The sequence below is a fragment of the Eubalaena glacialis genome, chromosome 3 (genome assembly GCF_028564815.1).
Source record: "Eubalaena glacialis isolate mEubGla1 chromosome 3, mEubGla1.1.hap2.+ XY, whole genome shotgun sequence".
In the NCBI taxonomy this organism is placed as follows: domain Eukaryota; kingdom Metazoa; phylum Chordata; class Mammalia; order Artiodactyla; family Balaenidae; genus Eubalaena; species Eubalaena glacialis.
In genome coordinates this window covers 44472524-44486700 of record NC_083718.1, presented here as the reverse complement: position 1 = coordinate 44486700, position 14177 = coordinate 44472524, and the positions used below count along the sequence as shown (strand labels likewise).

The window sequence follows — 14177 nt, the reverse complement described above, 5'->3', positions numbered from 1 at the left end:
TGAAGCCAAAATTTGGTACATGTCACTCTTCTGCTTAAGTTTTCAGTGCCTCTCATCTTCTCCAGGACTTGGTCCAAATCCCTCAGCAAAGTCCTGCCATGATTCAGCCCCTGCTCATCATCCCTTGTACTGTCTCATCTCCCCCGCACTCTGGGCTCACACACTGACCTACAGTTGACCCGTGACTTTTTTTTTTTTTGCCTGCAGTGCAGCTTGCAGGATCTTAGTTCCCCAACCAGGAATTGAACCCGCACCCTCAGCAGTGAAAGCGCGGAGTCCTAACCACTAGACCTCCAGGGAACTCCCTACCTGTGACATTTTTGAAGGAAACACCCTGAGACCACAAAGAACCCAAAGATCTGTGCCCATTGCCCTCAGCACATACTCCCCCAGAATATGCAGTCAAATATAACTGAAAATTTTAAATGACCTTTACATTACAAGGCCATGAGACCAAAGTGACCTATGAAACTTTCAAAAATAAGCTACTAAACCCACTGTACATGACCTCATGTCTCCATCGTAGTATAACTTCTTTTATGGCTTCACTCACACATCAGTCTTATATTGTGGGGGATTTAAACCTGGCAGAGATCCTTTGGGTCTCCTAAGAATCAAGAGTGATAACGATGTTATTGGGGGTTTCCCTGGTGGTGCAGTGGTTAAGAATCCGCCTGCCAATGCAGGGGACACGGGTTCAAGCCCTGGTCCGGGAAGATCCCACATGCCGCAGAGCAACTAAACCCGTGCGTAACAACTACTGAGCCTGTGTGTCACAACTACTGAAGCCCGCGCGCCTAGAGCCTGTGCTCCGCAACAAAAGAAGCCACCACAATGAGAAGCCCGCGCACCGTAACGAAGAGTAGCCCCCGCTTGCTGCAACTAGAGAAAGCCCGCGCACAGCAACGAAGACCCAACACAGCCAAAAATAAATAAATTTATTTTTAAAAAATGATGTTATTGGGCTTTCTCTCTTTACACAGGCTGCACCCTGACTGGAACAGCCTCACTTCCTGGGTGTGATACCTTCCCTGACCTTCTTCAGTGTGGGTTAAGTCTCCCATACCCCCTGCAAGAACTCCCACAGCACTTGGAGCTTATTCATCCTGCTTTGTGTGTGTGTGTATGCGTGCGCACGTGTGTGCGTTTGTATCTTGTAATGGCAGGAATTGTGCTTTGCATCCTGGTATCCCCAGGCATCGCACAGGCCTGGCACACAGAAATACCTGGTTAGTGCTTGCTGAAAGGATGAATCTTAGATTGTGAGGAAACATTTCCTTACGCTTAAAAAGACTGTACTCGACAGAGAAAGACAAACACTGTATGATATCACTTACATGTAGAATCTAAAAAAATACAACAAACTAGTGAATATAACAAAAAAGAAGCAGACTCACAGATATAGAGAAGAAACTAGTGGTTACGAGTGGGGGGGAGGGGCAACAGGGATGGGGGTGGGAGGTACAAACTGTTGGGTGTAAGATAGGCTCAAGGATGTACTGTACAACACGGGGAATATAGCCAATATTTTGTAATAACTGTAAATGGAAAGTAACTTTAAAAATTATATTAAAATTTCTTTTAAGTAAAAATAAATTTTTTTAAAAAAGGTCTGCACTGGGTGTGGGGCTAATCCAGTACCCTTAAAAGAAAGAAGCCTTGTCCTCTACCCTCAATTAAATCACAGATGGCTCCTCTCTATAAAAATGGTTACCTGCTTTCTCTTCACTTTATCATGTGAGATAAACTGGCAGTAAGGGAGTGAAATCACATCCTTCTGAGTCCTCTTACATAAATTCTTACTTGCTTTCTGGGGCGAGTTCTCTGGGGCTGGAACAAGGGCATTCCTCAGTTAATTCAGTGTAACAAACACTGGGTGAGTGTTTCCTGTGCCAGACAGACTGCTAGGTAGGGCTGCAGCGCCAAAGATGAAGACTCCCTGGAAGTCTGATAGGGAGACAGACTCAAAGTGGACACAATACCATCAGTATGGAGGTTCCTCAAGCAAACTAAACATAGAATTACCATATGACCCAGCAATTGTACTTCAGGCACTTCAGGTATATACCCAAGAGAACTGAAAGCAAAGACTCAAACAGATACTTGCACACCAATGTTCACAGCAGCATTATTCACAATTGCCAAAAGGTGGAAATAACCAAAGCGTCCATCAAGGGATGAATGGATAAACAATGTGTGGTATATACATACAATGGAATATTATTCAGTCTTAAAAAGGAAGGAAATTCTGCAATATGCTACAACATGAATAAATCTTGAGGATATTACGCTAAGTGAAATGAGCCAGTCACAAAAGGACAAATACTGTTATGATTCAACTTTATGAGGTACCTGTAGTGGTTGAATTCATAGAAACAGAAAGTAGAATGGTGGTTGCCAGGGACTGGGGACCCTGTGTTTAATGGGCTTAGCATTTCAGTTGGGGAAGAGGAAGTTTAGAGATGAATGGTGGTGATGGTTGCACAACTGCGTGAATGTCCTCAATGCCACTCAATCGTACACTTAAAAATAGTTAAAATGGTATATTTGTGTTATGAATATTTTACTACAATTCTTAGAAACCCCGCATTCGCAATATATGTGTCATTATGCTGTACACCTTAAACTTACATGGTGCCCTAAGTCAATTTTATCTCAAACTGAAAAAAACCCACCCCAACGTGACGTGTGTTGTGAGAGAGGCATCCCTGCCACCTCAGGAAGAGCAGAGAAGAGCCCTCGGGACCAGAATGAGTCCCACAGGACAGGTGGAGTCAGCCAAGGGGAGAAGCGTGAGTGGGGAGGGGAGTGGAGGGACCTCCAGTCGATCCTGTGACAAGTCACCAATCACTCGGATTTGCTCCATCACTACAGCAATCAGTAAAGCCTTGGGACCTGGAGCCTCTGTGAATGGAGAGGGAGGGGACTAAGAGGTATGGATGAGGGCTGGGAAGTAGCCTTGAGCTTTTCTAGGGAAAAGGAAGCAGCAGTGCCCAAGCTTGGGGAAGATCTGCCCAGTACCCAGCCTGCTGGGGCTATGCCTCCCCTGCCTCTAATTACACACCTGTTATTGAATAAACCATAGCACTTCAGCACCATGATTAAGCCCCACCAGGGCCAGTGAGGCCCCCTAAAGAGCTGCCATGATTCAGAAAATAACTGGGAACCAAAAGTCTATCTCTCCAGCATGATCAAAAAAGCAAGATCAAAAGAAGTGGCCCTTCGCGAATGAATCCTGAACTCGGAGCTCATGTTAAACAAGAGAAAACAAGGACAAGCCCATGGACACAGGCTTCCAAGCAGCAGCCAAGCCGACTTGTTTCAGAGTTGTCAACACACTGCTTGTCCCCTAGGACCTGTGGAAGGGCCCATGGGAGGCCGACCGATGACCCAAGTCCGTCCTTCACTGTGTCTGGGAGCAAAGCAGGCCACAGGGCTGCTGACACAGAGCAAAGTCAAAGAGGCCGTAACTTTTAGAATTCAGCTGTGTTTCTTGTCTGTGCAAGAGTCACATTTCCCTGAGTTCAGCTGTATTTCTCCACCCTCCCTCCACTTTTCTGAAATGACACACCGGTTAGAACAAAGGAGAACCCAGAGGACGCTACCCTCTGGTTCGGACAGGCCCAGAGGCTGGCCACAGGTCCATCCCCCCAACCCCAGAGGTTTTATAGGTAACTCCGGTAACCTAAGCTAATCTCGGCTTGGATTGATATAATTGCTCGGGGACAAGACAACTGTGTACGGGACTGCCGTGTGAAGCAAGATGACCTCCATCCAGGGGCCCGGCGACCTCTTGTCAGCACAGGGTCTGAAGGCAGCTGGTGCCCGTGGTGATGGGCTCCCTCACCCATCACCAGCAAATCCCCGACAATTGTTCCCCCCATTAAACTTGCAGGAGGCTCTGCCCAACAGCTGTGCTGACTCCTGCCTCCAAAGGGTGGGGCCCGGAGCCATCTGCTGCCCCCCCCCACCGCCCCCATCCTGCCCTCCTGCTGGGCTCCCAGACGCGGTCCATCTCCTTGGTGGGGAACAGGGAGGAGGTATGATTGGAGGGCTGGGCAAAGGCCTCCACAAAGCTCAAGTTTCCATTTTTCAGACGTCAGCCTGGGCACCTGCGGACAGTCCTGTTTCAGATCCGGCCAGCCAGCGCTCTGCAGACTAGAGGGGCAGAAATTCCCCTCCCCACGAAGATGTCCAGGGGGCTGGGAGAACAGACCAGACCCAGCCTACTGTCCCCAGTCCAATTCTGAGTCACCAGTCCTCCCCCTGACTGTATCTGCTCTCTCTCCTGGTTTTCCTTCTACCTCTCTGGCCTCCAAGTCCTGTAAATTCTATCTCCTCGGGATCTCTTGAAACGGTCCCCTCAAATCCATTCCCATTGCCAAAACCATGGTTCAAGCATCACTGTTGCCCTCATGTAGCAGCTCCTAACTGGCCTTGCAGATGCAGCCCCACCTTCTCTGGTTGCCCTTCAATTGGCCCCAAGAACAACGTCTCTAAAGTGCACACCTCATCATGTCCTGAGACATGAGAGACTTCGGCTGGGCTGCCCATTGCCTTTGGAAGAAGTTACCCTTCTCAGAATGGCATTCAAGGACCTACCTGTCCTAACCTGGGATCACCTCTCGAGCTCATGTCTTACTGTGTTCCCTTGGCCGGTTCACCCCAGCCGTCCGCCCCAGGACTGGGAGTTTCTTTGCTTTTCTACCAGATCATATTCTACTGCTACCACCACTAATAAGTCAGTGCCATTACAGTTATTCTGGACCATATTCCCCCTCAGGCTGAGGATCCAGGAGTCTGGTGGAAAACGGAGCAGGAAGTGTGGAGAGATCAGACCCTTGTTTCAGCTTTATGTCCTGTAGGGTCAGGACACTACGCCATTGGTGGTCTCTGCAATCCACTCATAGAACTTTCCCTGGAGATGGCTTTGGATAATCCCATTTTCCTTGGAGTGTCTTTACTGTTGCAATGCCAGATTAATGCAAAAAATAATGATACACACTCTCTCGCTAGTCCCTTGAAGCTAGAATTCTCCTCGTGACTAATGCGTCTGGCCTGGGAGCTGGCCTTGATGCAGGCTTCAGCTCACAGGTTACACTGATGATGGTCCAAGCTCTGATTTGGTTCAACTCCAGATGGTGAAAGTTCAAGAGAAGCACCAGGAGGGCTTGACACTTTCCTCCAAGGAGACAACAGGCATCACCTCTGTGGATCTAGGATGTTAAAGGCACAAGCAGCCCCACAGTGAAGCCATCATCTATGGAATAAATTTAAGCTTACATCACTTAAAGGATACATGCCCAGGATGACAGCTTCAAGGCATTTGATAGGCAAGGACTCCCGAGTCATTTCTTTCGCTGTTTCCATTAACCTGTAGGGTAGAGCACAGCAAAGGATCTCAGACTTATTTAATTACGCAGTCGGTCTGTGTGCCAATCCACCAGCATGCCCATCGCCACACTAGGCACCATGCAGGAGTACAGAGAGAAAGGGCAGAACTTGCCTCGCAGGAGGCTCGCAAAGCACATCCACACCTGGTGGAACTGAATTCCTAAATTCTCCACTCCTCTCTGCAAGACGTAGTTCCGGGAGATTAGTGCTTGTACTAACCACAGCACCCTCCCACTAACCCAGGACATGGGTGTTACAATGGAGCAAGTGAAAAAGGCCACATAAAACAAATTTCACAGGTCTGCCCCGCCCCTGAGTTAGTCTCCACCACTGAGCTTAGCTCAGCCCCACCTCCAACCTGGCCCGGGGCACCCCTACCCCTTACAGACCAGAATATTTGAGCACTGAGATGAAGGAGAGAGAGTGGGAGAGAAAGATGGCAGCTCTCAGATAGGAGCATGGTCACCTGGCCCACAGATCATGCACCACTTACCCACTCAGAGGTCTCATTTTCCTAATTTCAAAGAACTGGGTCCCTGTATGATTGTATCTGTGTGAAGTATGTAAAGGGAAAGTGACAGAAAACTCCAAAGGTCCCAGTAATCCAGCAGAGGGATTTCTCAAAGGGATGAGGAAGTGGGGGTTTTCCAGAAGGTGGCCTGTAGCCAGAAGATCGCCCACAGTATCTTCCTCCTCTCTGTCCTGCCCTAGAAATCTGCTTTCCAACTTAGGCCCCAAAGTACCTTGGATCTATACAATAGCTATTTTCAATCTGCTCTGTATTTTGTTTAGTTGACTACATGTCTTAATTCACCTACTAGACTACAAGCCCTTTGAGAGTTGGGACCATTTATCATCTTTGTGTCACCCATAAAGCCTGGCACAAGCCCAACATATTCCATTTAGCAAATATTATTAAATAAATGAGGAATAAGTGAATGGATGGGTGGATGGAAGGAAGGAAGGATGGAATTGATAGAAGAGTGGATGGATGGATTAATGGACAGATAGAAAGGTAGGTTGATGGATGGGTGAAAGGAAGGATGGAAGGGTTACGGATGGCAGGTGGATAGATGGTAGTAGGGTTTCTCAGGAGCGCAGACTCTGCAGCAGAGCTTATTGTGGCGATAGCACTTTCATTTCATGCCTGGACTGATATTTGACATTGATCACTAGATCTGAGAAGATGACAGCATTATCCACAAACTGGGATTTAGCTGGTTGCCCACAAGGTCTCAGGGATTGGCAAGCCTGCACCAGCTCATTCTGAAGGAGACTGGAGATTCTCAGACACCAGGCTCTCTGAGACTGGATCTTGATTTTTTTCTGAGCCTGAAGAAAAGTTGTTTCACATGTTTCTCTTTCCTGCCTCAAACAAAATCCTATAGAAAAAGTGCATATTGGGAAGGTGCTAACGAAGCATGAACCTGTAGCCCAGGCAGGAAGTATGAGGTTCGATGTGTGCCCCTACAGTGGTATGGGCGGCTGCAGAAAGTGGCAATGATCACCTCAAGGCACTGCACACCCTCCCGACAAGGGTTGGGATTCCTCTCCAGGCAAAGACGTGCTTGGCCGCTAAGACACAAACATATGTAACGATCACCTGGAGAGTTTGTTATAAGCAGACTCTGGGCTCCATCCTTAGAGATTCTGATTTCAGGCCATGGTCTTAGCCCCTGATGTCAGAGTCGCCCCACCTGGGACTGTCGAATTGGAAGTTCTAGGGTGAGGGCCAGGGGATGATTTTAACAAGCTCACCGTTTGGAAATTACCAGCATGAGCCATAAGAATAACCAATAACAATACAGGCTTGCCCAGATTTTTAAAAATACAATATACAAAACCCTAGAGATAAGAGAGAAAAATGAAGGGCTACGTAGCCTCATTGTGAAATGATTTTTCACTTTACCAAAGATTTCATTCAAATAGTGAGATCCCTTGTATATTTAAAGTAGCAAGCAATTGGCAAAAGTTCTATTTATATGCCCAATTTTCCCTCTGTTCATACATCTAGTTTATACATCTAGTGCATGGAGTGAGACAAACCTCTAATAAAATAATAAAAAACTACCTGACCATTCTTTCTCCGTTCCTTACAGTTATGGGCCCCTGAAAGTGAGCTGGGGAGGAGAGCCTCCTGTAAATGCTGCCTGAAGAGAGAGACTTCACCCTCTGCTCGCTACACAGCAGAGCTCTGGGGTGGGGACTTCTCCTTCCAGAGCCCGGTGCAAGGTCAGCACTCCTGCTGGCCAACGCTGTGAGGCTGTCAGAAGGGAAGGCAGGATTTGTCCTTTCCCGTCCCCAGCTGAGGACATCTGTGGTCAGGGCTGGCCCCAGTCGGTCCCCATACGCTAGCATCAGTCACTGTATCCAGGACAAAGCAGTAGGAAGGCCCAAGGAACTAAATAAAAGGCTGGTCAGGAGGTAGAACAAAGAGGTTACTCCAATGGCCAGGTGACCTGGAGCCTGATCCCAGCAGCATGGTGGTGCTTTCCCTTCTCCAGCCCTCTCTGCAGTCAGTGAACCAGCTCAGTGACCATCACAATGGGTCAGTGAAGGGAAAAATGAAAAAGCAGATCCTTCAGGACTGAGAATGGGCTGCAGCCTTTACGGGAGAATGAGCCAATGATATGTAAAGCACATGCAAATTTGCCCCATCAGTGCATTCCCAGCGGCCAGGCTTGTCCTCTTTAATCTCCAGCCAGATGATCCTTGTGAAGACCATGTCCTAAATAGAAGGGGGGAGCCATGCTAATTTCTGTCACCTTCTGGAACGTTCTGTGAGGAGTCGATCACATCCAGGAAGGCTCAGCTTTTGGGGTCCAGGTCGACTCTGGCACGAGTTTATGCTTCTGGGCCACATGGAACTCCCCACGTGGGGTCCCAGTTCAGCGATCAGCACCGACATCAGCCTTCCGTGGGCTAGAACTGTCCGCCTGACCCCTGGAGGCTGGTGTTATCTTCTCTAATATCGCTTCAGGATTCTACGAGGAAGATGCCATGCAGGGGAGTTCACAGTCCGTGAAGTGGGAACTGAGAGGCTAATCAAGTAATCTGCCCACCCAAACGAGCGGCAGTTCTCATCTGGTAGGACCCTTCCCTTCAGGGAAAACACAAAAGTCCACAGGAAAGCTTCTTGCCTATAGCACAGAGGGGGGAGGCCTCTTCCCAGGCATGTGGGACATGTGTGCAGCGCCCCGTGAAATCCTTTCTGCTAAGTTCTATGCCTTTAGGGAGGAAGGACAGAGGTCAGCAGACCTCCTGAACAATGTGCTGGGGGCTAGGATGGCGGCAGCTGCCTCGGCAGGGGGTCCAATGCTGGCTTAGCTGAGATGCTCACTGACTCGCTTGGGCAAACGGCCTGTCCCACTCACATACACCTCCTCTGTTGGCCCGGCTCCCGTCTGACTCCCATCCCTGATAAAGCACCAGCCGTGGTGAGGGGACCATCTGACCCTGCCCCTTGGTTCTTACAACATAGCTCATATGGGCGCTCAGAACAGACGTAATCCTGACTGCGAACACTGGAGGAGAAAAGGGGCCACAGGCTGGCTGGTCTGCACCCAGCCTGGACCCACAGGACTTCTCAGCTCTTGTTCAAACTCACATGAGGGGAGAGGGCCCCCAGCCCAGGGCCCCATTCACTCATGCAGAGTGGACCAAGGGCACCAGGCGCCAAAGGCAACGCCAGGTGGGCCTCTTGTACATGATGAGCGGTCAGGATCAGGCCAAAAAGTGAAAGGCAAGAAAAGGAACAGAAGACTAGGAGGGGGGCTTCCCTGGCGGTCCAGTGGTTGAGAATCCGCCTTCCAGCACAGGGAACTCGGGTTCGAGCCCTGGTCTGGGAACTAAGATCCCACGTGCCGCGGAGCAACTAAGCCTGCGCGCCACAACTACTGAGCCCATGCGCCCTGGAGCCCGTGCACAACTAGAGAGGGAAAACCTGCGCGCCACAACAAAGAGCACATGCTGCAACGAAAGATCCCGCACGCCTCAACGAAGACCCCGTGTGCCGCAACTAAGACCCGACGCAGCCATAAATAAATAAACAAACAGATATACTAAAAAAAAAAAAAAAAAAAAGACTAGGAAGGAAGAGGGAGAAAGAAAGCTGGTACAGGAAGAGAGATGGAGGGAGCCAAGGATAACCAAGGAGGAGGAGGTGGAGAAAGAGGAGTAGATGGAAGGAAGAGGGGCGTGTGCTGCCCACCGCCGCTTCGCTGCCCTTTGCCGTCCCGGCCCACACCCTGCTTAAACGGAGAGGGTCTGATCATTGCGATGACGTCCTCCAGTGTCACTTCTTCTAGACTCTCACATCGAGGCATCCCTCCGTGCCCGGCCTCGCCAACCTCAGACAGCATTTGCTGACCAGATGGGGACAGAGCCGCCACCAGGCGTGCGATCATCACGCCTGTCCCCGGGCTGGGTCTGCTCAGACCCTGGTCGGAAGGATACTGTAGTGTCTTCATGTAGTTCTGGATTGCCTGGAGCCAGTCTGGGATCGTCATCGACAGCCTGTAGTTGGGAACCTGGGGTACTGAAGGCTGCAGGGAAGTAGAGAGAGATCATTTTATCAAGGAGATGCAGAGCTACTCCTGAGGGCAGATGGCCATACTGGCCTGGGCACTCGTTCAACTGGTGCCTCCTGGACAAGGTCTCCCAAGACCGGCCAGTCCTCTCTCTGCGTTCCCTTGGCACACACTCCGCCCTGGGTCGCAGCGGCTCTCTATGGCCCTTTGTGTGTTGCGGTATGAACACCGCCTGCCTCCCCATGGGAGCCTCAGCCCTTCTTGAGGCCAAGGACCATGTCCTATAGTGTCCCCCCCTCCCCAGGCCCGGTCCAGGAGGGTTCAGAGGTGCTCCATTAACCCTCACACTTCTACTGCACGACTACACTTTTGCTGCATGTCTGGTGTCACCATTGTATGTGTCCACTCCAGGGCACCACTGAACACAAGATGTATGGCGCCCCGAAGGAATGCAACATGGTGCCACACATGCCATTTCTCTTCAACACCACCCCTTGCAATGCCCATCACATCCATTCCCTGAGTCCAGCCCCAAGTGCATTAGGAAAGATTCCCTTCTTGCCTCGAATCTTCCCAGGTAAGTGCAGCTCCTCTCACTCGTGAGCCATCTTACCCTCTGACCCCACCCGGCTGCCCAGTCTGCCTGGGCATCTCCTAGGCTGCCTCTTGGTCAACATTCACCAGCGGAGGGTATGAAGTTCTAACCCCCGCTGGGAAGGGAAGGGAGCAACGGCGGGCCAGGACTGAAAAGGGGGAGGTAGGTCCCTCTTCTCGGGAATTTAGAGCTGAGGCACCACCCAGCTCTGAGCAACCCTGCCGACCAGGCCAAGAGCGAGAACAAGCAGGGGCTTCCAATCAAGTCACTCCTGGGAAGCAAGGCGGCAGTTTCTGCTTTATTTCTTCTCTATGTTACCCAGTCCCTTAACCTCAGCCTCTCCGATGGGTGGGGGGAGGGGCGCTGGTGACAGAGACACTCAGCCCATGTGGGTCTGTAGCTCCGGCAGGAAGGAGAGGAGGACTAAGCCGCTTAGGGAGGGGCACAAGGGGCCGCAGGACAGATTAGTTCCACCCTCTAAGAAAACAGGGAAAGGGAGGCCCTGGGGATTTAGTACTTAGCTGATGGAAGGTGAAGCCACTGGTGAACAGACTTAGGGACAGCACTGGGCAGTCTGGCTGGGCACCAGCGCCAGACGCTGCCCACGGATGGTCCCCAGTTCTGTCCCCAGCTCTGCAAGCTCAGGCCCCACAGCCAAGCTGGAGGGCGAGGGGGTCCCCCGAGCCTGAAACAGGAGGCTCTTCATACTTCTGCATCTTCCACTGCTTTTACTTAAAATAGAAGGGAACTAGTCACACACCCTATTTCACAGCCAAGGTGCAGAGTGTGTGTGTGTGTGCATGACTGCATGTGTGAAAGACAGAGAGAGAATGTGAGACTGTGTGCACACACTCACAGCTGTTCTGCAAACATTTTGTTTACAACATATCAACTCAAATCACATTCCTGTCTTGGAGTGTCATTTTTGGGAGCAAAACGTTCCCATCTGAACATCTGCTTATAGGGCCATTCCCACAACACCCCCGCCCAGCCCAGAGTCAAAATACGACGTGCGTCCTGGTGTTTCCGACCTAGCAAACATGAGGACGCTTGTCCCTGCTTTTGGCAGTAACATCCACTGATCTACCCACACCTGGAATTCTGCATAAGAATGTGCCAGAGCTTTCACAGAGAAGTGAGGAAGCAGGGGAGACGAGAACAACCATTTCTTTCGCACCTCCAGTGGCCCAAGCTCTAGGCCAGGTACAAGAGGGAGGTGGCAAACGACACAGTTTATGAAGGCAGGAGCATACCTCTACCCAGGCAAGCACGGGACAACGCCGCGGAGAATCACCAGCCACCCGAGGGATCCCCAGAGGGATGTACCTTGGCCAAAGCCCTGAGGAAGCCGGAGCGACCTGGCTCTGAGTTGGCTTTGGGGGCCAACCACCAAGTTATTTCAACTCCCCCAAGCCCAGCGGAGCCCACAAGAGCCAGATGTTGGGGGGAGTCAGGCAGCAGCCGGTCCTCAGAATAGCAGCCCAGTGGCGCCCAAGGGCTTTTAAAAACAGCTGTCTGGTTACCTCAGCCCCAGCTAAGAGTGAGTGCAGGAGCTGCAGTCACGTTCCCCAGACCCCAGCTGGGGAGCCGGGCTGTGGTGGGAGAGAAGCCGAGACTGCTGAGGGGATGATGTCATCTGGCTACAGCCCACCCTGCCGTCTGGGACAGCTGGAGGGGGCTCAGGCTGGGGCTCAGGCTGGGGCAGCTCCCAAGCAGCACTTTGGGCTGCCAAGGCCCCACAGGATGATGGACTATAAACCAGGCAGGCTCCTTGGGGTGTAATTATGAGTCCTTGCTTTGTCACCTACTGCTGTGGACCCTGTGCAAGCTGCACGGCCTCTCTAAGCCTCTGGTTCCTTCCTGATAAAATAGGAGAGGATATCACCTACTTCAAACCTTCTGAGCTGGTTGTGAGGATTATATGACCTAATGTATAAAGCAGACAACTTGGGGCTTGGCACTCGGTGTTTTAAGTGTTAGCTGTGTTATCATTATTCATCAACAGTGTGCTTTCAGAGGTCTACATGGGGGAGCCTGCATGGTCTCCACTTTTCAGTAACTGGAAAACAGAATCAGCAGGGCCTGAGCCCCCCGACACTCAACTCAGGAGCATCACCAAGATGCCTTCTCAGCCTGATGGAAGAGGATGAAAACACCCACTTCCCCTGTGGACACGTGGTGACCATGAGTTAATATCCTTAATTCATGAAGAGTTCATACAAAGTGATAAAAAAAACTCTCTAGGCCTCAATGAAAAGAAAATGGCCCCAGAAGGTGGAAGCAACCCAAGTGTCCATCAACAGATAAATGGATAAACAAAATGTAGCATATATGCAATGGGATATTATTCAGCCTTAAAAAGGAGGGACATTCTGACACATGCTATACATGCCAGAACGTTGAAGACCTTATGCTAAGTGAAATAATCCAGTCACAAAAGGACAAATATTGGATGATTTCTCTTATGTGAGATTCCTATAGTAGTCAAATTCATAGACACAGAAAGTAGAAGGGTGGTTGCCAGGGGCTGAGGGGAGGGAGAAATGGGAACTCAGTGTTTAATGGGTACAAAGTTTTAGTCAGGGAAGAAGAAAAATTTCTGGAGATGGAAGGTGGTGATGGTTGCACAACAGTGTGAATATATTTAATTCACAGAACTGTACACTTCAAATGGTTAAAATGGTAAATTATACGTTACCACAATTTTTTAAATGGCCATGAAAAGACAATTCACAAAAGAAGAAATGCAAATAGTGAATAAATATTTTTTAAAAACGTTCCAGCACACTAACAATTTAAGAACTGCAAATTAAAGCCACTGCAAAATGTCATTTTTTGCCTCTCCAATTAGCAGAGATATTCTGAAATGTGGATACTCAGTGCTGGTGAGGATGCTCTCATACGGCATGATGGGAAAATTAATTGGTACAAACTTTTATGAAAAGACCAGGGCACACTCCTTTTTTTTCTCCTCCTCCCTGACTGGGGTCCTGAGAGTCTCTCCTGTTATTTTCCTGCCCCGTTTCAGCTGAGACTCCAACCTAGAATTCCCCTGGCGCTGTCCCTCTAGATTCCCTCCTGCCACCTGCATCCAGCCATCTCAAGCCACAGCCCAGCTGATGAAGGCAGAATCCAGAGGGCACAGATCAAAACCACCCTCTCCACACAGGCACTGTGCCTACAGTTAGGGGGTGGGGTCCCTGAGGGTAGGGAATAGGGGGAAGGAGGGGAGTGGACAGGAATATGGTTGTTCAAGAAGAAAAATGAAACAAACCACAGGCAAGCTTTTGTGGACAGGCTCTCTTTCACTCCATTCTTGCCAAATGCAATGCCCTGTCAGAAGAATGCAAGAAGGGATGTGGAAGGACACGAGTGTGTATCATCACCATGCATCACCATGTGGAAAGAAGGGAGAAGCCAGGAAAGGAGCCAGGGAGGCATCGAGAGCCCCAGGCACCAAGAGTCTTTAACAAGAAAGTACAAGGAGAAAGTGAAGCCTTTTGCCGTCCCTGCTCTGAATATGTATTATATACACTGTGCAGGTGCCAGGCAGAAGAATTTTCTCTGGCAACCTTGGGCGGCGGGTGGGGGGGAGCATGGAACATCACTCTTGGGCCAAGGATGGGCCCCAGGCCCCTGCATCAGGAGCAGCCAGGAAT

The 14177-nt window shown here is 50.1% G+C and overlaps 1 protein-coding gene across 3 annotated transcripts in view; it reads right to left on the bottom strand.

The window, feature by feature from the left end:
* The window catches only part of VASH2 (vasohibin 2), a 35893-nt gene that overhangs the window by 17168 nt on the left and 4548 nt on the right, over positions 1-14177 (bottom strand). For all 3 annotated transcript variants that reach the window (XM_061185589.1, XM_061185587.1, XM_061185588.1), the window contains 3 exons: positions 9850-9938; positions 5888-5944; positions 5300-5374 (listed from right to left, as the gene is read on the bottom strand). In XM_061185589.1, coding sequence (XP_061041572.1) covers positions 5300-5374; positions 5888-5944; positions 9850-9938 — 221 coding nt within the window. The remainder of the gene's footprint in view (positions 1-5299; positions 5375-5887; positions 5945-9849; positions 9939-14177) is intronic.